Source organism: Pyricularia oryzae, chromosome 7, assembly GCF_000002495.2.
Source record: "Pyricularia oryzae 70-15 chromosome 7, whole genome shotgun sequence".
NCBI lineage: Eukaryota > Fungi > Ascomycota > Sordariomycetes > Magnaporthales > Pyriculariaceae > Pyricularia > Pyricularia oryzae.
The window spans coordinates 872,428-895,369 of NC_017854.1; the positions used below are offsets into that span (position 1 = coordinate 872,428).

Here is a 22,942-nt window from a genome sequence, read left to right on the forward strand (position 1 = left end):
GCGTAGTCCCTGAGAACATCAGCACGTGAATAATTGATGTGTGTTTGACAGCTGATCTTCGTCTCACACATGCCTGTCAAGCTGCACGGGAATAAACATCTGTGCATGCAGCCATTTTAGTCAAGCACAACCCTAACGGAATTTTTTTTGTCATTGTTTTTCATCTTGATCAGACGGCAGAAGCTTGTTGTGAAAAAAACAAGACGTGCTTGTGCATTTCAGCTTCCCTCGAGTCTAAATTTGGTTTGGCGCTCTCTGAACTCGACGATTTGACGTGACATGGACTTTGGGTTTTGGTTCTTCGGAATGCGACCCTGTGCTCTGGATGGGTTTCGTGGTCTCTACTCGTTCCATCGATGTTCAGCAGCCTGCCAGCTGTCACGGCGCTGAATACAAGGTGGGGCTACAAGGATGGACCTTGGAGCTGCTAAAAGGGGGAATTCTCAGATCTGATTGGCTCCATTGAGGGTTGCAGGCTTCGTGTTCAAAGTCAAGAAGGCCAGCTTGTAATACATTGGATGGGCCAGCAACACGACTTTGGATCTCCCTTGTTATCCGCCTTGCCCCCTTTTTATCGTCATCCGCTGGCTCAAAAAGGGAGACTCGAGTTTGCGGTGCACTTTCTAAAAGCGACAGGACAGATCGTTGCGATTTGACCTAGCTTTGCGTCAGGTTTGCTTCTTTTGAGTTGCGACCCATCTATTTTACCTTTTTTTCTTTCCTTTTTTCTTACGAGTCGTCAGCTTGATAGGTTCTGCCTCAATGCGGAAGACCTTTTTTTAATCCACCACTACATTCTCGACTTTCCTTAACCTAATCGTTCGCCTATCGACAAAACAAACCTTGACGGTCACAAATTTCGAAACCTATCTACCAACCGCGCACTCCTAAAACCTAAGCGACACACGGCCATCTCTACGCAAGAGGTCGGCCCCCACGATGGCTCGCCAGGCTGTCGCAAAGGCGGCTCCCGCCCCGATGCGGGCGGAAACACCGCCGATCGACAAGGGCGGCAACAAGGTCGCACAGAAGCCCAAAAACAAGCCCAAGTCCAAATCCTCGACCGACTACACATCCGAGGGCGTCGAGGATAACGATGTGTTCCTGCTGCCCATCTCCGACTACCAGTGGATGTTTGCCATCACTGCGTTGGCCGCTGCCGTGCGCCTGTTCCGGATATACCAACCTACAAGTGTCGTCTTCGACGAGGTCCAGTACGTTATGCGTTTGCGCATGTTCCAACAGGTCCAAATGGTCTCGCTAACCATGGTTTTCTTTATTGCAACATAGCTTCGGTGGTTTCGCTTCCAAGTATATCAAGGGCCGCTTCTTCATGGATGTTCACCCACCTTTGGCCAAGCTTCTGATCACTTTGGCCGGCTGGTTGGCCGGTTTTGATGGCAACTTTGACTTCAAGGAGATTGGAAAGGACTACCTTGAACCCAAGGTCCCATACGTCGCGATGCGCATGTTCCCTGCCATTTGCGGTATTCTGCTGGCCCCCACTATGTTCCTCACCCTGAAGGCCCTCGGCTGCCGGACTATAATCGCCTCTATGGGTGCCGGCTTGATCATCTTTGGTATGCTGTGCCTTGCCAAGCTTGGAAGGTCTTGAGTGCCTATAACATAATACTAATGCCGACTGTCTTGTTTCCAGAGAACGGTCTCCTCACCCAGGCTCGGTTGATCCTGCTCGATTCGCCCCTTATGATCACCACTGCCTTTAGCGTCCTCGCCTTTGTTTCATTCACTAATCAGCACGAGCAGGGTCCCAGCAAGGCTTTCGGCCCAAGCTGGTGGTTCTGGCTGGCAATGACCGGTCTTGGTCTGGGAGCCAACTTCAGCGTCAAGTGGGTTGGTCTCTTTACCATTGCCTGGGTTGGAGCCCTGACTTTGGTTCAGCTGTGGGTTCTTCTCGGCGACACGAAGAACGTGACTATGGTGAGATGGCATCATTCCCCCAAACAGCGCACCTACTGGGAGTATTACTAACATTACTGCAGAAAACCTTCTACAAGCATTTCTTGGCTCGCGCTGTCTGTCTCATCATGATCCCCGCGGGTGTCTACATGGGCATGTTCGCCATCCACTTCCTGTGCCTGGTGAACCCCGGCGAGGGAGATGGTTTCATGAGCTCCGAGTTCCAGTCCACCCTGAACTCCAAGGGCATGCAAGATGTGCCCGCCGACGTCCTGATGGGCAGCCGTGTCGCAATCCGCCATCTTAACACCCAGGGTGGCTACCTCCACTCTCACCCCCTTATGTACCCCACCGGCAGCAAGCAGCAACAGATCACCCTGTACCCCCACAAGGACGAGAACAACTTGTGGTTCTTGGAGAACCAGACTCAGCCCGTGGATGCCAACGGTGTGCAGATCAACGGCACCAACGCATGGGACAAGGTCACTCCTCTCCCGTATATCCAGGATGGCGCCGTCATCCGTATTTATCACATCGCTACGCATCGCCGCCTGCACTCTCACGATGTCCGCCCCCCGGTCACAGAGGCCGAGTGGCAGAACGAGGTTTCGGCCTACGGTTACGAGGGCTTTGACGGTGATGCCAATGACTTCTTCCGTGTAGAAATTGTCAAGAAGAAGTCGGCCAAGGGCGCTGCCCAGGATCGCCTGCGCACTCTTGAGACCAAGTTTAGGCTGGTGCACGTGATGACTGGATGTGTTCTCTTCTCCCACAAGGTCAAACTTCCTGAGTGGGCGTCAGAGCAGCAGGAGGTCACATGCGCGCGTGGTGGAACCCTGCCAAACAGCTTGTGGTACATTGAGTCCAACGAGCACGCGCAGCTGAACGAAACCGCCGAGAGGGTCAACTACCGCAACCCTGGCTTCTTGGGCAAGTTTATCGAGCTTAACACTGTCATGTGGAAGACCAACGCCGGTCTGGTCGAGTCTCACGCCTGGGACTCTCGCCCTGACTCGTGGCCGCTGTTGAAGCGCGGAATCAACTTTTGGGGCAAGGAGCGCCGCCAGATCTACCTCATCGGCAACCCCGTCGTCTGGTGGAGCTCGACTCTTGCCGTTGTTATCTACGCCGTCTTCAAGGGCATTGCTGTCCTCCGCTGGCAGCGCAACTACAAAGACTACAACAACGTCGTATTCAAGCGATTCGACTACGAGATCGGATCCTCTGTCTTGGGATGGGCTCTGCACTACTTCCCCTTCTACTTGATGCAGCGTCAGCTCTTCCTGCACCACTACTTCCCTGCTCTGTACTTTGCCATCATGGCTTGGTGCCAGGTCATGGACTTTAGCTTGAGCAGGTTCCGGGGTTTCGGTATCCGCGAGAACCCTATTATTGTCAGGGCAGCTGCCGTCGGCTTCCTGGCAATCTCCATCGTGGCATTCTTGCTCTTATCCCCTCTTGCCTATGGTAACACTTGGACTAGGCCCGAGTGCCAGCGCGTCAAGCTTCTGAGCGGCTGGGACTTTGACTGCAACGCATTCCCTGATACCGTAAGTGGCACAATTGTTCCAGAGATTCCTTCACCTGGTGTACCAGTGCGTGGGCATAATGCGTAGGAGGCGGTTGTCTTCTTGGTCGGACAGTCTTGTGATGGGATTGGTTGGACTTGGCTGCACTTGCTTTCATTTTGACAGCGATGTAGCTAGCATCACTCGACGCATAGCCACGTAAATGATCATTTGGCCTGGGAAAAGCCATTAATGATGCACGGTGATTGTGAGCGAAACGGAAACTAACGTTGGTACACCTTGCAGTACGAGGCCTACCAGATCACCACTCCTCAGAACCCGGTTGTTGCGCAGACTCCGCAACAGTCGGTAAACGCGCAGCCGCCGCCCCCGCAGATGAAGCCCAAGGAGGACGGCGGCGAGAAGAAGGACATCAACCAAGACCAGCAACAGGCGGTGATCTCGGGAGCTCCCAACCCGGCTCTGGCAGTCGACAACAGCGAGGTGCTCCCGGGCGGGCAGCGGGTGCTCTCGCGGGAGGAGCGGGTCGAGTACCGAGACGACAAGGGCAACCTGCTCAACGAGGAGCAGGTCAAGGCCCTGCAGGGCAAGGTCGAGTTCAAGACGCGCTACGAGACGCGGACGCGCGTCGTCGACGATCAAGGGAACGAGATTCTCAACGCCGTGATTCCTCCCCAGGCCGAAGAGCCCAAGCAGCCGGTGGTGGAGGCTCCCCCCGCGCCAAAAAACGATGGGCCCAAGGACCCCGTAAACCCGGCTGGCGTCGCCCCGCCTCACCCTGATGTTGAGGGCGCCGACAAGAGCACCAAGCAGCCCGTCAAGGACGTCGCCGCCGAGAGCCTGGTCAAGGACGAGACCCTCAGCCAGGACGGGACCAAGGAGAAGGAGCAGAGCAAGGCCAAGCCCGCCAGCGAGAATAATGAGGCTACCGGTGCCAGCTCCGCTGCTGCTCCTGCTTCGTAGAGAGGGTTTCAGGTCGTGGCCATTTTGGGGAAGATGGCAGAGAAGAGAAAAAAAAATAAAAAGGCGTGGCTCGCCCACGATATGTTGTTGGCTTTGTTTGCTTGATGTACGATGCTCTGATATACAGATACACCCTCTTAATCTCCTATGTTATTATTTTCTTTGGACTTTTCTCTAGTGATTGATGTGTGACCGGCGCCGTCGGGGATGGTTTTTGGGCTGCAGTTTTTCGCTATCATGGGTGGGGAAAATGTGTTCTAAACGTTTTATCCTTGTGATGAGGACAGCGTAGCTTTTTATAAACGACTCAAGGCAAGAAGAACGTTTCAGTCGAGACTACATTCTAGACAAACCTAATTGTCCTTTTACTTTTCACGTCCGCTACTCGTGCAAATGCAATGTTTAGCTCGAGTGCCCTGTGTAGATCCCAATCTGGGAGCTGCCCATCAAACACTATGCCTATTTCTTACTTGGAATCTCGGCAAAACCAACTAGGTAGACGAAGGTAAGTATCAAAAACTGGCACCGCCCTTTGCGTGCACACCAAGAGGATGTAGAGTTTTGCCGTATTTTTCTGCGCTCTGGCTTTACGGGGACACGGCTGAAGATTGGTAACTGTCAAGAACAAACAAAGAGGGGTTTTCCCCCTGGTGTTAGTGATTGGTCTAATTCGCCAATACTTGGGGAAGGACATTCATCATCACGGCGAGGAGACCCGCTGAGGTAAGCATGTCATTGGCACCGCCGCCCTATTAGCACACTAATGAGCTGTCGAATTTGGCCGCAATTGGTGCAATTTGCTGCATCAGGCTGAGGGACATGGACAAGATTAAAGATAAGGGGGGATAATGTTTTCCTAATGAATATTTTATTCATGCCAGGTAGTGGTGTGGTTCGCCAAATTTGGACAAGTCATTCATCATCACGGCATGGAGACAACGCCTGCAAACAGCATGGACAAAAATCACATCCACAATTCGACTTGACGCCAGAACTCCAGCCCCTCAGCAGGGGGCCCTAATGTTGGTCTGAATCTGCGTTTGGGGAGTTTGCTATATCCCTATTGCGATTTTTTTTCAACCCCATGTCCCATTGTCCCATGCGAGAGAAGATACCGTTCCGATCCGAAAATAAAACCATGTTTTTTTTAAAAACACCATGCAAGGTTTTTCTTTGGGACTCCGGGGTTGCGTCCAAAAAAAAGTAAAAAGCAATGCCGACCGGAACGTCCACTCCTCCCAAGTTGCTTGCAAGTCCCAACGCGCCTGACCGACCAGATCGAAGAAAACAGTGAGTGAAGAAAGTCGTCCGTTTAAATCGTGGTCTCGTAGGCGACGGGAGCAAGGCTGATGGGCTTGTTGTCCTTGGTGGAGACGGTCCTCTCCTCACGGGGCTGGAGAGCCTGGCGCTTGAGCTGGATGGTGGTGCCTTCGGCCTTGGCCTTCCTCTTGGCCTCGGCGTTCTCTTTGACGCGGCGAAGGAAGCCCTCACGCGAGCGAGAGTGGACAACGTGCTCGATCCTCAGGTTGATGCGCTTCTCGATGTAGCGGTGCTTGACCTTCTTGTAGATGATGACGCCGACGGCCGACTTGGTAACGTTGTAGACGACACCGGTCTTACCGTGGTAGACCTTGTGAGGCATACTATTCGTTTGCGACTCTTGTCAGCCTCTTTGCGTGTGTGACAACTGTCGACAGAGCTTCGCGGGGCGGAATATCCAGCCGTGCCTCCTGGCTGCCTCCCCGGCACAGGCCGCATCCCGCCCGCAAAGTTGTCCATCCCAGTTCATTCTAGGGTTCCAGTTGTTCTTACCCCTTCTGAACAGCACCGTTGGCCTTGATATCAACGATGTCTCCGACCCTATTTGCCTGTCAGTTCCTGTCTTCCCACGACCCTCGTTTCGAACCGAAAAATAACGTAGATCTCGTTCGCATCGTACCGGTATTGGCGTAGATAGGTACTCAGCCGGATCATTCCCTTCTGCCGGTGTGCCCTGGAGAATGCATAGCGCGTGCCCGCCCCTGTGAGAGAGAGATATCGCGGTCAGCAATAGAGATCCATTGTGGTGGTTTTTGTTGGTTTGAAAGTGAGATAAAGGGAAGGGGCACAGACTCAAGCCCGCCGGGTGTCCCATATTGACGTCTTAGTGTGTTGATTTAAGGGAGATGAGTTGTAAAGGTCCGCAGCGTGTCTCGAGACTGTGGCCGACGTTTGGTGATGTGAGGCTGTTGATGTGCGACTTTTGTTAAGGTGGACTAGATTCTGCGACAGTGAGTGCGCAGTAGTGGGGCGACATTACATAAGCGGCAGCAAATTTCACCTCGAAGAGGAATTAGGAAACCCTAAGGTGGGGCGCACCTGCTCTTTTCGTCCCTCCGCTGCTCTAGAATATCACCAGTTCTGTATTTGCTCCTCGTACAATTCTCCTCCTTGGACTGCTCTCTCTTTTGTGCCTCACTACCAGCCTCTCGCCGACACAAACACAAGTCAACAGCCATGGTTCGCCCCTCATACTCCAAGACGGCCAAGTCAGTATATCCATTACGAAGAGCGACGGAAACGAAAACAAATGCGAATCTTGTCAATTGCTAACATGATCTCGCTCACAGGGTGCCGCGTCGTCCCTTCGAGGCCGCTCGATTGTAATTACCAACTCCAATTTTCCTTGTTGATCACTGGGCCACTGAGCAGCAGCTTGTCTCTGCTTAAGTCTGAAGTGAACCAAGGAGCTAACGATGTTTACCGGAATCCAGGGACTCTGAGCTGAAGCTCGTCGGCGAGTTCGGTCTCAAGAACAAGCGTGAGGTCTGGCGTGTCCAGCTCACTCTGTCCAAGATTCGTCGTGCTGCCCGGTATGTGACCTTGATCAATGGAGGCAGCAGGAGAGACAAATTTTCGCCCGCAAGGACCCCCACTAACTCCCCTACAGTCAGCTTCTTACCCTCGACGAGAAGGACCCCAAGCGCCTGTTCGAGGGTAACGCCTTGATTCGCCGTCTGGTGCGTGTCGGTGTTCTTGACGAGTCGCGCATGAAGCTCGATTACGTTCTTGCCCTCAAGGTCGAGGACTTCCTGGAGCGCCGTCTCCAGACCTGCGTCTACAAGCTTGGTCTCGCCAAGTCCATCCACCACGCCCGTGTCCTCATTCGCCAGCGCCACATCCGCGTCGGCAAGCAGATCGTCAACGTCCCCTCGTTCGTCGTCCGTCTCGACTCCCAGAAGCACATCGACTTCGCCCTTACCTCGCCATTTGGCGGTGGCCGTCCCGGCCGTGTCCGCAGAAAGAAGGCCAAGTCCGCCGAGGGTGGTGAGGACGCCGGCGATGATGAGGACGAGGAGTAAATTTCTCGTTCTGTTTCTCGTCATTATGCACTGGCTGGGTTATGAAGGGTTTCATCAAAAAATGTCTTTTTTCGGCGGTCATGGGAAAAATCGGAGTCTAAAGTCACTGATTCACGGCGTTTTGGGCCACGGCATGTGGTATGAATTCACGTAACGGAGCCTTTTGATGCTCCCAAATACAAAGAAATCCTTGACCTCGTCTGTTAATGTCCCCGTGATGTCTTGAAGCGAAAGTGGACCTCGACTTCGTGTGCTGGTCAGACTTTCTCGGAGCGCACACGGCCAATTTTATTATAAACGTCTATAGGGGTAGGGTTACTCGGTAAGCGGCGGCCGACACAATGAGTTGCTGGCATTATTATGGGGCCAATTGTCACTTCGCTCTATGTTGAAATGTTCTACATACAAGTGTCACGCGACTCGCGAGGGTAAGAGACAAGTTGAAATTGAGCTCTCGGTAGCAATCAGAACATCTCAGCTTTTGCCACAAGCCACCTCCCTCCGACATTATCATAAATGTTGATTTTGTTAACTTTCGGTTTCCTCAGTTAAAGATACCTAAAATTAGGTTCGACCATTGGCCGAAAGTGCAAGGGTCTTCAAGGCGATGCATCCGTCTATAAGCCTCGAATTTCTAGTGATCATATTCATATACCCGTATTAAGTAGCCCAATCCGGCCCATGAGACACTGTTCCGTCGTTGTTGACCTTCTTACCCAAATCCCACTCTCTCTGCTCACCCTTCTTTGCCCACCGCACGTCTTCAATATTGACATCAGCATCAGCGCCAGCGGCCAATGTCTTCTCACTTTTCTCCCACTTCTTGATTTGGTCATCCGTGAACCCTGCCGCACGGAGCCGGTCTGCGCCTTGTGCCTTCCACTTTTGACGATCCCTGAAAGCCTCTACAGCGTCATCCCACTCCTCTCCGTCTGCTGGCTCATGCCGCATATCGGATGCTGGATCGTAGGACTTGGAGAAGCGAGCATCGATGCCGGATTCTTGTGATACTGCGCCGCGCCCACGGGCTTTGATGGGTGGTGGGGCGGGGCCGATCGCATCGTCCAGTGGGTCAGAATAATCCCCTTCATCCTCGCTGTCATGATTTCTCTTGCCGGACGTGCCTTTCCTGCGACTCCTGTCGTCATCTTTCGGGCTCCTCAAGGGAGATCGATCCCTCCTCGACCGGCGATGCCGCCTTTCGTTGCTCTCTGGTGATTGTGACCTTCTATGCCGTGTCCTTTCCTTGTCACGATGAGAGTCCCTATCCCTCTTACTACTGCTCCGCAGGCTGTCGTCGGCACGGGACTTGCGATCGCGGTCTCGCCTCCGTTCCCTATGTCGGCATTCCTCCTCATCGTCCGTCTTGTCCGTAGTGCGAGACCTCCGCTTGTACCTCTCCCGGTCTTCGCTGGTCTTGTTTGCGCTCCGGTGGCTCTTCGAAGACTTGCGCTCATCGGTCCTCCTCTCGTCACCATGTCTCCTCTCACTCGACGAGCCCCCGTCGCCACCACGTTTCCTTTTTCCGCCGAGCAATATGGCAGAGATGTTACCCATCTGCCGCCTGCGCATCTCGCTTGGATCCGGCCTCCGACGTTGCCGTGTCTTCTCCTCGGCGTCGCTAAGCTCTTGTAACCGGGCCTGGGACTCGGCGGCCTCTTTGGCAAGGAGGGCCGCATTGTGGTTCTCTGTAGTGCGAATTATGTTGCGCAGGAAGCGCGTGTTTGGTTTTGGCTTGTTTTCGGGTCTATAACGACCCGTAAGCCGCTGGGATTAGCTAATGGTCGCAAAAATTGTAAGCTTTTTGAACATCATACCTAGGGCCGCTGGAGTCCATCCCGTACGAGGAGAAGCGTAGCGAATGCTCAGCTTCTTGGATGAGGCGGGCGGCGACGGCATCGTCGGTTAGGAGCGATTGGTCCGTCATCAGAACTTAATTAAAGAGTGTCAAATTATATAAGTTCTATAAGCGGATGGAATCGAAAAAAGAGAAAATGATTGACATCCAAACATCTGGTAACGACCAACAGCTAATGACCAACGGCCGCCAAACTCATCATCCTCGACGGCGGGCAAGATCCAAGGGGACCTTTTTGCGGGGCAGTGTTGCTCCACGCGACTGCCACGCTAAGCCTAAAGCAGTTCTTTGTAAATAAGCGCCGGCTGTCGCGATCGGCCTGAGATCAGAAATTAAACCGCGACGCCGGTAGTTCTTGTCAATTCAACTTTGATGATCACATGCCTGGAACGTATTTTCACCAAAATCGCACAAACAAAGCCAAATCATCGACCAGTGTGGTAAATACATATCATCCACAGGGCAACATACAGCAACACCAGGAAATCAAAAAGAATACCAGCTACTATGGACGAAAAGACAGCCAAGGTTGTCGCGCAAATCGACAGTCTCTCATCCAAGCGAGAGCTTACAATCATCAGCCTCGCCGAGCCTATTACAAGCGCAGTTGAGCAATCAGAAGCCAACGGCTCCGGCAGCAATAACAATGTGCGCACGTCGGACATATCAACCGCATCCTTGGACGCCCCGACGCCGGCGTCTTTAGAGGCGGATCTGGAGCACTACAAGGAGCTGTTCGCCAAGCTGCGCTTCAGTTACGTGGAGCAAGTCACCAAGGAAAAGTTCATCCGCGCCATCGTCGGCGACCCGCCTCTGATCGTGGACCCCAGCGAGAATGCCGAGCTGGAGGCGGGCAACGCGGCCGTCAAGGCGGAGCTCAAGGCCCTCAAGAGGGAGGTAGAGGCCTTGATTGCAGAGCTGGAGCGCAAGGGAGCGGACCTGGCCAGGCGGCAGGAAAAGATCGAGTTGGAGAGGGTGCAACTGGCCGAGATGCCTGGCCGCATCGGTGGACTGGAGGAGGCAGTCGCGGAGCTCAGGAGCAGAAGCAACGAGCTCGCTGAGGGCGGCAGCTCCGATATGCGCTTGCCGCTGGCCAAGACCGTCGCCTTGGTAGAGCAGAGGGCGGCCGAGGTCAGGGAGCTGGACAGGAGGCTGGAGACCCTTAAAGCTGCGGCACCCAGGAAGCGGAAGGAAATGGAGCGGCTGCAGGCAGAATTGGTGCCTCTGGAAGCCAAGAGGCAAAATAGTACCGCTGCGGCGAAGGAAGCAAAGAGGAGGAAGGAAGCTGCGCTGGGAGGTGCTGAGGATGATTTGGAGGAGAGGGGCAGGTGGTGGAGGACTTCGGAGGCGTTGCTGAAGTCGATGTTGGAGATCAAGAATTGATGAACGAATCGCTTACGACATTGGCTTTTGGGATGCGCTGGCGTTAGGTGTTATTATACCTCCTTGGGTCATTACTGTATTGAATTTGTTGGCTTTTTTATCGACTTCCCCAGCATTTGCAACATGGGACACCACCTTGGCTTTCAAGGATAACCAACTGCCCGGTTACCTCGGCTCATGAAAATGAATCAAATGTCTCTGGCGTCGAGTCTTTCTTGGAATGACAGCTGTAAAATTGTTTCATATTTCCCCTCACGTTCGAACACATGAATAAGTTTCAATACCATATACTTTACCATATCCTGTATTCACTTACTTTACCCTTTCCTCTCCTTTATGTTGGTTGCACCTTCTGCGCGGGCCCAAATCGTTGGTGGGGGAGACTGTCGTCACACTAACCCACTAGCACAGCTGCTGCTTGATTGGATGCTTGCGGTCGGTGGTGGCTGAGCACGTACGTTGCCATGTTCCCCATACTTTGCCTTGGCAGCTTGTGCCGGTCAATTGCTGACGACGACCTCGATGAATCTCTCCCGAGTGTTTATGTTTCTGCCTGCTTTTGAACTGTTCTTGAATTTGAGATCTGGCTACGGCTTTCAAATGCACTAGAGTGACATAATTTGATTTTCTAAGATTTTTCTTTTGGTTCAGAGCTCATTGGGCAGGTTGAAGCTGTTCGCACACCAGACACACCTTACCCCCAAGGTACCGTGGTGTACCTGGCTGCTCTCCCGCAACCGATACCCACCATATCCGTACCCCAACTACAATCTTGGCCCAATTCAGTCGCAAGCTCCCAAGCCCGGCTTTCTGCAGCTTTACAACCTCCATTTCTTCGCCAAGTCACCATCAACCTCTGATTCGTTGCGACAAACTACGCAACAGACCTGCCCAGCATGGCAACCATTCGCAGTCTCGATCATGCAAAGTCCGTCGATACCCTTCCCCAGCGAGCGCACGCTGTGATTTCGCGTTGTGTCCCTCTTCGAAATCGCAATCTAACCGGCAGCGACGACGACAACCATTATACTAACAGTCATGCCCCCCAAACCCAGGTCCGAGACTGAGCTCTCGATCAATGTCAAGAAGGCCACCAACACCGACGAGACGGCACCCAAGCGCAAACATGTCCGCAGCTGCATCGTCTTCACATGGGACCACAAGTCCTCCCAGTCCTTCTGGGGCGCCATGAAGGTCCAGCCCATCCTTGCCGACGAGGTCCAGACCTTCAAGGCCCTCATCACCATACACAAGGTTCTCCAGGAGGGACATCCATCCACCCTCCGCGAGGCTATGGCAAACCGGTCGTGGATCGACAGTTTGAGTCGCGGTATGGCCGGCGAGGGTGTGCGCGGATATGGTCCTTTGATCCAGGAATACGTCAGCTTCCTGCTGTCCAAGCTGTCCTTCCACCAACAACATCCCGAATTCAACGGCACCTTTGAGTACGAGGAGTATGTGAGCTTGAAGGTTATCAACGACCCCAACGAGGGGTATGAGGCCATCACCGACCTCATGACTCTACAGGACAGGATCGACCAATTCCAGAAGCTCATCTTCTCCCACTTCCGTAATGTAGGCAATAATGAGTGCAGGATATCGGCGCTGGTGCCGTTGGTCCAGGAGACCTACGGAATCTACAAGTTCATCACGAGCATGCTCCGAGCCATGCACTCCAGTAAGTGCTGAAGATATTGGTATGTTCACGCTGTGATTTTGCAGGCTCTGACACGCAATAGCAACCGGCGATGATGAGGCTCTTGAGCCACTTCGGGAGAGGTATAACGCACAACACTATCGTTTAGTTAAGTTCTATTACGAGTGTTCGAATCTGCGTTACTTAACGAGCTTAATCACCATTCCCAAGCTCCCTCAAGACCCTCCAAACCTTCTCGCCGAAGATGAAAACTCTCCGGCACTTCCAGCGAGGCCAAAACAGGAGATTGAGCGGCAGCCGACCCCTCCACCCCAACCAAAGAACGAAGAGCCTGGTGTGATTAATGATTTCTGGAGCAACCAGCTAGAGGAGCAGAACAGGGAGTACGAGGCACAACAGAGAGCGCTTGAGGAACGACAGCGCCAGCAGATGCTGGCCCAGGAGCAAGCTCAGATGCTTGCGCAGCAACAATTTGAACAGCAGCAGAGGGCATTGGCAGAGCAGCAACAGAGAGAACACCAAGCACTTTTGGAACAGCAAGCGCGCATGGCCACCCAGGGACGTCTTGCTGAGCTTGAACAGGAGAACTTGCGTGCCAGGGCTCAGTATGAGCAGGATCAGCTGATGCTTCAGCAATACGACCAGAGAGTGAAAGCCCTAGAGGGAGAGCTGCAGCACATCCAAAGCAGCTTGGGCCAGCAGATGAACAGCAAAGACGATCAGATTCGCGCACTGCAGGAGCAGCTCAACACGTGGCGCTCAAAGTATGAGGCTCTGGCAAAACTTTACTCGCAGCTGCGCCACGAGCACTTGGATCTATTGCAAAAGTTCAAGTCGGTCCAGCTCAAGGCCGCATCTGCTCAGGAGGCTATCGAGAAGAGGGAGAAGCTGGAGCGCGAGATCAAGACCAAGAATTTGGAACTTGCGGATATGATCCGCGAGAGGGACCGAGCTCTGCACGACAAAGACAGGCTTTCGGGCTCTCAGAAGGACGAGGTTGAGAAGCTGAAGCGTGAGCTCCGCATGGCGAACGATCGGGCGGATAACCTCGAGCGCAGCAAGGGCAACGAGCTGTCGACCATGTTATCCAAGTACAACCGTGAAATGGCTGATCTCGAGGAGGCACTGCGTAACAAGTCGCGGGCCCTCGAGGAGGCACAGGATAAGCTGCGCGACGGCGGATCTGACCTTGAACAGCTGCTCCGCGAGAAGGAGGAGGAGTTGGAGGTCTACAAGGCAGGCATGGACCAGACCTTGATTGAGCTCAACGATTTGAGGCAAAACCAGGGCGAGACGGATCATGCGCTCGATGGGCAGATTGATGCTTTGATCATGTCGAACTTGGACAAGATCAACGATATCATCGACTCGGTTTTGCAGGCTGGTGTTCAGCGCGTCGACGATGCTGTGTATGAGCTCGACTCAACTATGCAAGCCGGTAACCAGAACGCGTCACCAACATACGTCCTATCTACGATCGAGAAGGCCTCTTCAAGCGCGATGGAGTTTGCCACCGCGTTTAATAACTTTATCGCCGACGGACCCAACAGCACACACTCGGAGCTTATCAAGTCGGTCAACATCTTCGCCAGCGCCCTTGCAGATGTTTGCAACAACACAAAGGGTATAACGCGCCTGGCGACTGACGACAGGAAGACCGATTCACTGATGAATGGTGCACGTCAGTCTGCTCTCTCGACAGTCAAGTTCCTCCGTGGCTTGCAGAGCTTCCGGCTCGAGGGCATGGACCCGATCCAGAAGACAGACGTGGTTATCAACAGCAACAACGATGTTCAGATGAACCTTCAAAAACTGTCCAAGCTGGTCGAGACTTTTGCACCTGGCTTTGGCAAGCTCAAGGGAGATCTTGGCGAGATTGTTGATAATGAGTTGAGCAAGGCAGCGGATGCGATTGCTGCCGCTGCCGCTAGGTTGGCCAAGCTGAAGAACAAGCCGAGGGATGGATACAGCACCTACGAGCTTAAGGTTAATGATTCGATTTTGGATGCAGCGATGGCCATCACAAACGCAATTGCACAGCTTATCAAGGCAGCAACGGCGACGCAGCAGGAGATTGTGCAGGCTGGGCGTGGTACTTCAAGTCGGACGGCATTCTACAAGAAGAACAACCGCTGGACCGAGGGTCTTATCTCGGCGGCCAAGGCTGTCGCTTCTTCGACTAACACATTGATTGAGACAGCAGACGGTGTCATCAGCAACAGAAACAGCCCAGAGCAGCTGATTGTTGCTTCCAACGACGTGGCAGCCTCGACGGCACAGCTCGTGGCCGCGTCCAGGGTCAAGGCCGGTTTCATGTCCAAGAGCCAAGAGGGTCTTGAAACGGCCAGCAAGGCCGTTGGTGCGGCCTGTCGAGCTTTGGTCAGGCAGGTGCAGGCGCTTATCAAGGAGCGGGAGGGAGAGGATGAAAAGGTTGACTACTCCAAGCTGGGGTCGCACGAGTTCAAGGTCCGGGAAATGGAGCAGCAGGTATGTCTCTTCTTGTCGTCTGAGCTACCAAAGCTCGGCTTTCTTTTCTATTTGATCCCAAAACTGACATGTCCCTCTTTCTTTTGCAGGTCGAGATTTTGCAGTTGGAGAATGCTCTCAGCGCGGCGAGGTCGAGGCTGGGCGAGATGAGAAAGATTTCGTACCAGGAGGATTAAGCATCTGTCTTACAGAAACCATACGAGCTTCTCAGGTCCATCTACCTTTAGTTGCATGTCGATTTTCAATATAGCCGAATATACCAGGGTCCTCCGGAGGGCCCAGTCAGATTGTCATGTTACCAGTATATTTTACGACGTTTCGATTCGCTTAAAAGATAAAAATTTATGCCTATGTTGACATGTAGTCCTTGTCGATTCTATTCCTGTTCCCGTTCCTCCTCCTGTTGCCGTTACAGGCTTTTTGGCCTGTGACAAAAGGACGAAGAGGAAGCAGTTGCGGTTAGAAGCGATCGTGCTTGACAAGAAACGAAAGTGTTAGCGAAAAGTAACGCTGGGGCTTTTGAGGCAATCTTGCAACTTGTATATCAGAAGATATATATCAAATCTCGAAACCTGGCGGAAGTTCAATTTGTCTTAACGGCCAGATATGGTCCATTTTCTGTGGTACGCCAGAAGAGAATTTATGTGCCATACGTACTTAGCTATGATCAATCAACCGATCTTTTCAATATAAATTCAGCTTGCTGCAGAGCTTCCTACTGTTTCCTCGCAGATTTGACGACTGAAGGACTGCAATGCGAATCCGCTCATGGTCCTCATCACGATGGGAACCACTGATATTCATGACACTGCCAAAATAAATATCCCTAGTAGGTGACTGAACAGGACGCCTGCGCAGATACCGGCCATACACACAAGAATAATCTATTTGCTAGAATTAACTTGAACTGGTCTGACTTTTGAGCCTTCCTAATCTAGCTCTTAACCCATGCGCAGCTCCCTGAGCCCGGCGACGACTGTATGTAGCCGGTATCCGTGTGCAGCCGCCCCAGCATTGAGACCATGGCTACCGCTAGCCAGCTAAGAAAAGTCAAGTCCATAAATAGACATGGCATTTGGATCAAGGTTTCCAAGTCGGGCTTTGGCAGTTGTTTATAGTAGTATTTTGGTGACTGCCGACAAATAAACAAAAGCAAAATTGAAAAAAAAACCATTTTCCACCACGGACGGGTATGAGGATTAGAATCATTGCAATAAAGAGGTGCTTTCAGCGAAACAAGACGAAAAAGGGTCATTTTAAAGGGGGTTTTAAAGGGCGAAAGCTGGTATATCTTGAATCACATGCGTACTGTTACGCCCTGTTTGATAGGCAATTTTTCAGAAGAAAAACATGAGAAGCAGAAGTATCAGTAAAATCATTATAATGTAGAGACGACGCTTATTTTCAATATGACAAAAACAACAAACATTGCCCGGAACAACCAATCTCTCAAAATTCAGGGGGGCCTCAGCGCTCATCATCATCACTGGTGACAATTCTTTTGAGCGTCTGAGTCTCCGCCCACGGAGGTTGTTTTCGTAGCCTTCTTTGTTTTGGAGGCGACGGCTGGGACGAGCTGTGAGGATGGTGATGGCTATCCCTGCCTCCCGAGTGTGGGACGGCACCCCCTAACGCCGAGGACGACGAGGAGAAGCTCCGAGCAAAACGGACGAGTCACCAGGCGTTGCGATCCCAGTTGGGATCTGGGTTTACAAAGTTAGCACGGCTGTTCTTCTTGCGTATACTTTTATCCATTTGCGCATTCTCTACTCACCTTGTACAAACGCAGCCAGCACCTTGCTGCCGGTCTGCAGCAACGGGTGGCCGACGACGATCCTCAGAAACTTCTCGAGCCCGGCCCTCCTGCCCTCGATGACGTCGTCGCTGAAGCGGTTGGTAAAGACCTTGCCGGGCAGGGGCGGGATGGTGACACGGGCCGACTCGCGCTCGAGTATGTCGCGAAAGTACTCAAAGTCCGAGTACCGGCGATGGACGGTACTCTGGCGCAGCTTGAAGGCCGGGATGTTGGTCCGGCAGACGATCTCGTAGTCGGTGTACATGTGGCGGCCGATGCCGTGGGTGCGCGGGTTGCGCACCTCGATCTCGAGAAAGTTCTCGGGCGGGCCGTAGATCTCGTCAAAGGACTGTTGTCGGTTGTCGGGCATTGACTGCAGGATCGGCCGGTGCAGACGATCCGCCGCCGCCTGGGTAGGCGAGGTTGGGGATTTGGGAGGGGATGTGGTCGACATTGTTGTTTATTTTTTTTTGGGGAGTCGGGGGTGTGTGGAATGTTATCTTTCGGTTCCGTTCCTTTTCCAGGTGCTGCTCTCCGTAGCCAGGGCGGGGCCGTGGCTTGTATCTCTATCTTTTCGCAGCCTTGTTGTTTCTCGGCGGGCGATGGTCTAGCAATTGATAACACTAGGCTCGGATTGGGCCACGGCTCCAAGCGTTGAGCTTGCGGTTTGCTCTCGACGCTTATTTTGGCGATCAAAGACGTAACTGGGCCAAGGGGGGGTGTTTTCGTGAACTTGGAAAGACGCAAAAGCGGAGCTGAAGCGCGATGAGGGATGGATTGGAGGATGGTCATTCGGATGACGCGCAGAAAGTGGGGTCCAGCTGTTGCGCTTGCTAGGAGCTGGCCCTCGCAACGCCCCTCATTCAGGCGCTATCGCACTGTACTCGGCATGGGACCAACCAGGAAGCTCGCCAAAACCAGGTTGGGCATGGGCTCTGAGAGAAGCATGTCGAATTTTCGGAAGGGCAGTGCATGATAAGGAAAAGCCAAGTTAAGCCTCAATATCAGCCCCCGCAAAGTTAGCTGCTGCTGCCCTGGCGTGATGGGCTTGGATACCTAGGTAGGTTGCAAGTAGGCCAGGCCAAGTCACATCCTTCAAGTATGGCTGGCTTGTTAGCTTGTTGCCGAGTCAACCTCGCATAGTTCCACCCTTTGCTTTTCATGATTTGTATATTTCCTCGCGCAATAGCATGTATCAAATTCAACACTATTCAACAGATTCTCGCAGTCGAATCACTGGCGTGCTGTCCCTTTTTCTCGCATATGTGACCTCACTCTCGTTGTTCAGTTTCCACCATGCCACTTCAAGATTTTACCTCCTGAAACTCTATGCCGGATATTTTGGTCACCTCGGACCACGCCTTCGACTCCCCACGATCTGCAAACAAACAGTTTGAGTTTGCTCTTGCCACGTGCCTCGAGTACATCACACTTTCTCACAAGACCCTGCGGAGCCCCATGGCTTTTTGGATGATAACAGGGCCATCCCCGCCCCAGAAACAATGTGGATGGAATATTCACACCTGCTACTACATGCAGATCGGTCACGTATCACATTTCGTGCACCAGAATATATATGTATAGGAGTGGAAGGATGTGGTGGCTACTGCACCGAACGCATCCCCCATAAAACCTCATCAAGCTTAATAAATACAGGAATTTGAAGTGCGAACCAGATGTTGGAATCCTGTCCAGCCATTCGCCATCCTTAACAACGCCTTGCAGCCCGCCCTCTCAGCACTTTCAAGGGAAGGTTGATGACCCCGAGGCGTTGCTTGATCTCGGCCTAGATTGACCTGTACGCATTTGGCCGAATATTTTATCACAGTTCCTCGCCCAATGTAATAATGTTGCGACCCTGAATCGGACTAACCAGAATTTGCGGAGATGGACAAGTGACGGATAAGTGTATCCACATCATTGCGCCTCACAAGAAGCCGTACATGTGCACTGGACACAAAGCTCGCGCTGCAACGTTTTCAAGACCCATTGATCCCTGTTCCTGTTCCTCAAGAAGCTCGTGCAGATATCTGCGCCACAAGCAAGCTCGCGCTTTAGCGCTTTGAGACAGGCTCGCATTTCTACCTGGAGATGCTCGTGCAAGTATACTTGTGCTTCAAGAAGTTCACCCATCGGCGTCCAAGAAGATCGTAGGCATTTTTCTCTTATATAAGGTACATATGTATAAAGGGTTGAGGGGCCAGGTAACAAGCGAGCGGATTAAGAAAGAGCAAAAAGTGACAGCCTGTCGAGCCCCTTCTCATGACCGGCAATTTTTCATACCAAAGCAAAAGCATGGGAAGCAACTGTGGGAGCGACTTCAGCCTTGGATTGCAGCACACCTTGGCCCAGGAACAAGATCATCCCACCGCTCCCAGATGCCAGTACTAGGACGACTGACTATTCCAGTCTCGCGGCCTACCGGCCCTGCCTAGTTACCAGCGTGGACAGCGTTTGCACAAACGTCGAATTTACGACCAAGCCCAAATCACCCCGTTGAACGTCAACAGCGCATGCCACGTCAACATCCTCCCATCGGCCTGGTTAGTGCAAAACCTACGCGGGCATACCAAAGTCTTATACGGATAGGGTGGTAAACTCATCAACGTCCGCGAGGCAACCGAAACTTGGTCAGACGATGAGCTGGACGCTCTCACATATTTACCTACCTGTTATTTACCTATCTATCTGCCAGTCTATCTACATATATATGCTGTTTATCCAAATTACCCATTTTCTCCGCTAACAAGTATTTTTTGGGGACGCGGAATGTGTATGGCAGATGCAATTGCTAACTATTGAAAGTACTGCTTGATCAGAAAGCACTTCAAGAATCTGTTAACTGGTTGAAGACTGAATCAATTCCAGAGAAGTGCTTCGTCACACAAGCCGGTACGTTGGGCCTCAGTCTCATCCCGCACAGTTTCGTGCTAGGCTAGATTGTCACTTGATTCCTCATCCCATGCCATATCTGCGGCCAAGACAGCGCATGTAGCAAGCATAGGAAGATACCCTGGTCTCATTCAATTTTGATCAACATGTCATTCATCAAGAAAATCCCACATGGAACCTATCCCTTCTTCCGTTACCTCATCTTGATCTTGACTCCAATCTCAGCCCCTACCCCCTACCTCCTTTTCCCTTCTGCCTTCTCCCGTTTCGCATCCTCCTTCTCTGCCTGACGCTCAAGCTCCGCCGTGATAATGTGTATCTGCAGCAGCGCCCTGTGCCTCGCCACCATGATCTTTTCCTCGATCTCCCGCCGCCACCGCTCCCGCTGCTCCTCCGTCCCGCAGTACACGTACCCGTCCCGCAAGCAGTCCCTTTTGGCCAGGCGCTCCTCAGGGTTCCCACCCTCTTCCCCATCCCCCATCTCATCGTCGCGCAACCCGGTACCGCCTCGCTTCCTTTCCGCCTCCTTCATCACCTCCACCACCTGGCTCCGGGCCCAGGCGACCAGCAGGACCTGGCTAGATCTGAACGCCTCGGCGCTGCGGCAAGCCTCGCTGTCTCGACAGAGCTGATTCGTGAGGTCCTCCCGCAATCGCGTTGCGCTCTGCCAACTGCTGCCGCCCTCGTCCCCTCCCATCTCCTTCTCCTGCTGGCCCGTCCCTTGCTCACCTACCCCAAAACCAGCCACGGGCGACAAGTCAACCCGACCCCGCCACCTCCTCCTCCTCCGAGCCGCTTTCACATAGACTAGGACATCAACATCCGTCTCCCCATCTCGCAGGACCCCAGCCCGCCGCAGCTCCGCCCAGGTCGCGTCGCGCTGGACCCTGTGGCGCCAGAGCTCGGCGTCGCGCCAGTCGAGCCACCAGCACTCAAACCCGAGGTATTCGGCCCAAGTGTCCGGGGTATCCTGCACGTCGGCGTCGCGGAGCAGCTGGAAGTGGTCCGTGAAGCCGTGGGCATGCAGTCGGCGCCGCACCGCCTCTACATAGTCGTCGAAGCTGCTGTCGGCAAACGACCCGACCTCCCTGCACATTTCGCGCTCCCAGCGGCGGCGATCGCGGCGCGCGCGCCAGCGGGCCTCGACTTGTCCGTCGTCGCCATCTCTTTCCCCCGCCATCTCAGCCGCCGCCTGCTGCGTGCTGTCAGCAGCCTTGAGACCTGACGCCTCGCGAAAGGCAGCAAGGTCCTGATCGTCACCGGGCAGTGCGACGCCGCGGTTGTCGGCCTGCCAGCGTCGAAACTGTCGCCAGCGCTGGGGCGGGCGCGAGAAGACGCCTAGCTCGTCTGCGCTGCCGGTGAAGAAGACCGGGTCGCCCAGCCAAGGCTTCATCAGCTCGACGTGCTCAGTCGGCTGCCGGTAGACGTCCCTGAGGAGGTCAAGCGGGCAGGGCGGGCGGCCGCCCTCGGCGACGAGGGCGTGGTAGCAGCGGATCTGGTATCTTTTTGCCTTCACGACCGACCCCTGCCGCCGTTGGACTGCCGCTGCACGTCGTGGCCTGCGTGGTGGTGGGGTGCAGGAACAACAGGTCCTTGTCGTCCCACAGCGGCGGCTCCATCTCGGCTCGTGATATAGCCTCCAGCCTCGTCACGAGTTCGTTGTAATCTATGGGCTGCGCGGCTTTGGCCATGGGACGAACGGCTCTATGATTTTCCCATTTTAGCAGAAGTATACGAAACAAATGTGCTTGTACGCGCAAGAAAAAAAAATAGTCTATGCAAGATGGGTGGGTTACAGTGTCAGTTCTACCAAAAAGGGGGACTGAACTTGAACCTCCGGAGTAATTCATCCTGCCGAGTTTCAGGTGTCGTGTTCCAGTCAACAATGGCTCCAATATCAAGCACCTGCCGAGGACCCCAGTTGTTCACCAGGTATCGGGCAAGGCTTTGATCGTCCAAAGCAAGAAGTTGCTCGGCCGTGGAATCTGAAGCCATTGTTGCGCTGCGCGGCGCTGTTGTTTTTGGTTTGCTCAGTGGCGTGTTGATTTTCAAGTGAGCAAGCATGACTTCCATGGTTGTGGCAAAATGTTTTATGGAAGCGAAGCGATACGCATTAATCGAGGACGTGGTAATATTTATATAGCAAAATGGAGTGGCCAATGACCGCGATGGCTTAAATCCCAAAGATGAGTTGATATAGGTTGATCTAGACATATATACTAGATCCGTTGGCCAGTCATACATCGCATATACGGAGGGTTGTGGGTTAAAAGCCGGGTGTACCTAGGCGAGACTGTATCGGGTTCATTTCTCAGTACGGGATTCTGTAAATGATCTACCAGCCCACCAGCTCCGTGCCGGGTAGGTGATCGAGACCTGGTTCCTAATTCGATGAGAGGTGCATGTCAGGGTGGCAATGTGCGACCATCCTTTTCCTCCTACAAGCAAACGGAGGGGCCTAGTCTGCTCGACCTCGGAGGTTAGTCCTAGACGTTGTGATTGGACACCAAAACCAACTTGGCTCTAAGCATTTTGTTTGTTTCTTTCATGGCCTTCTTCTCCTTGCTTTACATCTTTATTGACCAATCCAAGTCAATCCGGAAGATGCGTGTCCAAAGCGCGGGAATTGCGTGCGTGCATGTCCCTAAACTGTCAACGGAATATTGCACCATTTGAAATCATCTAAATGTGGGGGCGATCGGGTGCCTGCCGCAAACTCTTACATTGCCCGAGTCTTATATATGCTTCGTATGCAATGCACCGCACGCCGCGTTTGTATTGTATAGTAGGCGTCGGCGGGGCGGTAGAACATGGTACTCCCCATTGGATTCTAGGTGGTATTCGGTAATCAAGGGTGCCTTAGCGAATCTTGGCTTCAAGGCAAATTTTGGACTCATCGAGATCGCCAGTGATGGACAGTCAGATACCTAAATACGTACGTGACGAACTTATACTAGCGTTCTAGATTGACGCACCAATGAGACATGCCCTTTGTTGGAAGCCCTTTCTTGGGCAGCAGTAACCGTGATCTTGTTTTGTACATAAATAGGTCAAGTTGTTAGCAAGCTTGGCAGTATAAGACGAACACCATAGCAGTTTCAAACATAAAAAAGTGCA

At 53.0% G+C, this 22,942-nt stretch overlaps 8 protein-coding genes across 8 annotated transcripts; 4 read left to right on the forward strand and 4 right to left on the reverse strand.

Moving 5' to 3' along the window:
• Positions 1-521: 521 nt before the first annotated feature.
• MGG_02954 (dolichyl-phosphate-mannose-protein mannosyltransferase 1) lies at positions 522-4,776 on the forward strand. Its single transcript, XM_003720705.1, has 5 exons — positions 522-1,214; positions 1,291-1,580; positions 1,658-1,941; positions 2,004-3,470; positions 3,735-4,776. Exons 1-5 carry the CDS (start codon positions 940-942, stop codon positions 4,410-4,412), a joined length of 2,994 nt encoding a protein of 997 aa, XP_003720753.1. The 5' UTR covers positions 522-939; the 3' UTR covers positions 4,413-4,776.
• A 444-nt stretch (positions 4,777-5,220) lies between these two features.
• Positions 5,221-6,683, reverse strand: MGG_02953 (60S ribosomal protein L21-B). The gene is made up of 4 exons (XM_003720706.1): positions 6,525-6,683; positions 6,352-6,433; positions 6,225-6,272; positions 5,221-6,055 (listed from the first exon to the last, which is right to left on the reverse strand). Exons 1-4 carry the CDS (start codon positions 6,544-6,546, stop codon positions 5,725-5,727), a joined length of 483 nt encoding a protein of 160 aa, XP_003720754.1. The 5' UTR covers positions 6,547-6,683; the 3' UTR covers positions 5,221-5,724.
• Positions 6,684-6,792: 109 nt separating this feature from the next.
• On the forward strand, positions 6,793-7,952 carry MGG_02952 (40S ribosomal protein S9). Its single transcript, XM_003720707.1, has 4 exons — positions 6,793-6,940; positions 7,022-7,054; positions 7,166-7,264; positions 7,342-7,952. Exons 1-4 carry the CDS (start codon positions 6,909-6,911, stop codon positions 7,751-7,753), a joined length of 576 nt encoding a protein of 191 aa, XP_003720755.1. The 5' UTR covers positions 6,793-6,908; the 3' UTR covers positions 7,754-7,952.
• A 149-nt stretch (positions 7,953-8,101) lies between these two features.
• On the reverse strand, positions 8,102-9,807 carry MGG_02951 (uncharacterized protein). Its single transcript, XM_003720708.1, has 2 exons — positions 9,571-9,807; positions 8,102-9,500 (listed from the first exon to the last, which is right to left on the reverse strand). The coding sequence occupies exons 1-2, from the start codon at positions 9,678-9,680 to the stop codon at positions 8,414-8,416; spliced, it is 1,197 nt and encodes a 398-aa protein (XP_003720756.1). The 5' UTR covers positions 9,681-9,807; the 3' UTR covers positions 8,102-8,413.
• Positions 9,808-9,991: 184 nt separating this feature from the next.
• On the forward strand, positions 9,992-10,994 carry MGG_02950 (uncharacterized protein; the record flags this gene model as incomplete). Its single annotated transcript, XM_003720709.1, has 2 exons — positions 9,992-10,002; positions 10,073-10,994. 2 exons carry the CDS (start codon positions 9,992-9,994, stop codon positions 10,992-10,994), a joined length of 933 nt encoding a protein of 310 aa, XP_003720757.1.
• A 543-nt stretch (positions 10,995-11,537) lies between these two features.
• Positions 11,538-15,596, forward strand: MGG_02949 (cytoskeleton assembly control protein Sla2). Its single transcript, XM_003720710.1, has 4 exons — positions 11,538-11,922; positions 12,050-12,672; positions 12,734-15,138; positions 15,228-15,596. Exons 1-4 carry the CDS (start codon positions 11,891-11,893, stop codon positions 15,312-15,314), a joined length of 3,147 nt encoding a protein of 1,048 aa, XP_003720758.1. The 5' UTR covers positions 11,538-11,890; the 3' UTR covers positions 15,315-15,596.
• Positions 15,597-15,919: 323 nt separating this feature from the next.
• On the reverse strand, positions 15,920-17,696 carry MGG_02948 (sorting nexin-3). Its single transcript, XM_003720711.1, has 2 exons — positions 16,913-17,696; positions 15,920-16,841 (listed from the first exon to the last, which is right to left on the reverse strand). Exons 1-2 carry the CDS (start codon positions 17,385-17,387, stop codon positions 16,813-16,815), a joined length of 504 nt encoding a protein of 167 aa, XP_003720759.1. The 5' UTR covers positions 17,388-17,696; the 3' UTR covers positions 15,920-16,812.
• Positions 17,697-20,060: 2,364 nt separating this feature from the next.
• On the reverse strand, positions 20,061-21,820 carry MGG_02947 (uncharacterized protein; the record flags this gene model as incomplete). Its single annotated transcript, XM_003720712.1, has 3 exons — positions 20,061-21,290; positions 21,349-21,529; positions 21,654-21,820. The coding sequence occupies 3 exons, from the start codon at positions 21,818-21,820 to the stop codon at positions 20,061-20,063; spliced, it is 1,578 nt and encodes a 525-aa protein (XP_003720760.1).
• Positions 21,821-22,942: the final 1,122 nt, after the last annotated feature.

What these genes read in the sequence shown, in the direction of transcription:
- MGG_02954 (XM_003720705.1), top strand. Translation starts at nt 940, where the DNA reads ATGGCTCGCCAGGCTGTCGCAAAGGCGGCTCCCGCCCCGATGCGGGCG. An exon ending in TGCCGGCTTGATCATCTTTG is followed by an intron (nt 1,581 to 1,657) that starts GTATGCTGTGCC and finishes TCTTGTTTCCAG; the next exon opens with AGAACGGTCTCCTCACCCAG. An exon ending in GCAACGCATTCCCTGATACC is followed by an intron (nt 3,471 to 3,734) that starts GTAAGTGGCACA and finishes TACACCTTGCAG; the next exon opens with TACGAGGCCTACCAGATCAC.
- MGG_02953 (XM_003720706.1), bottom strand. Translation starts at nt 6,546, where the DNA reads ATGGGACACCCGGCGGGCTTGA. An exon ending in ACCTATCTACGCCAATACCG is followed by an intron (nt 6,273 to 6,351) that starts GTACGATGCGAA and finishes ACAGGCAAATAG; the next exon opens with GGTCGGAGACATCGTTGATA. An exon ending in AACGGTGCTGTTCAGAAGGG is followed by an intron (nt 6,056 to 6,224) that starts GTAAGAACAACT and finishes GCAAACGAATAG; the next exon opens with TATGCCTCACAAGGTCTACC.
- MGG_02952 (XM_003720707.1), top strand. Translation starts at nt 6,909, where the DNA reads ATGGTTCGCCCCTCATACTCCAAGACGGCCAA. An exon ending in TCATACTCCAAGACGGCCAA is followed by an intron (nt 6,941 to 7,021) that starts GTCAGTATATCC and finishes TCTCGCTCACAG; the next exon opens with GGTGCCGCGTCGTCCCTTCG. An exon ending in AAGATTCGTCGTGCTGCCCG is followed by an intron (nt 7,265 to 7,341) that starts GTATGTGACCTT and finishes ACTCCCCTACAG; the next exon opens with TCAGCTTCTTACCCTCGACG.
- MGG_02951 (XM_003720708.1), bottom strand. Translation starts at nt 9,680, where the DNA reads ATGACGGACCAATCGCTCCTAACCGACGATGCCGTCGCCGCCCGCCTC. An exon ending in ATGGACTCCAGCGGCCCTAG is followed by an intron (nt 9,501 to 9,570) that starts GTATGATGTTCA and finishes GGGTCGTTATAG; the next exon opens with ACCCGAAAACAAGCCAAAAC.
- MGG_02949 (XM_003720710.1), top strand. Translation starts at nt 11,891, where the DNA reads ATGGCAACCATTCGCAGTCTCGATCATGCAAA. An exon ending in CGCAGTCTCGATCATGCAAA is followed by an intron (nt 11,923 to 12,049) that starts GTCCGTCGATAC and finishes CCCCAAACCCAG; the next exon opens with GTCCGAGACTGAGCTCTCGA. An exon ending in TCCGGGAAATGGAGCAGCAG is followed by an intron (nt 15,139 to 15,227) that starts GTATGTCTCTTC and finishes TTTCTTTTGCAG; the next exon opens with GTCGAGATTTTGCAGTTGGA.
- MGG_02948 (XM_003720711.1), bottom strand. Translation starts at nt 17,387, where the DNA reads ATGTCGACCACATCCCCTCCCAAATCCCCAACCTCGCCTACCCAGGCG. An exon ending in GCTGGCTGCGTTTGTACAAG is followed by an intron (nt 16,842 to 16,912) that starts GTGAGTAGAGAA and finishes TTGTAAACCCAG; the next exon opens with ATCCCAACTGGGATCGCAAC.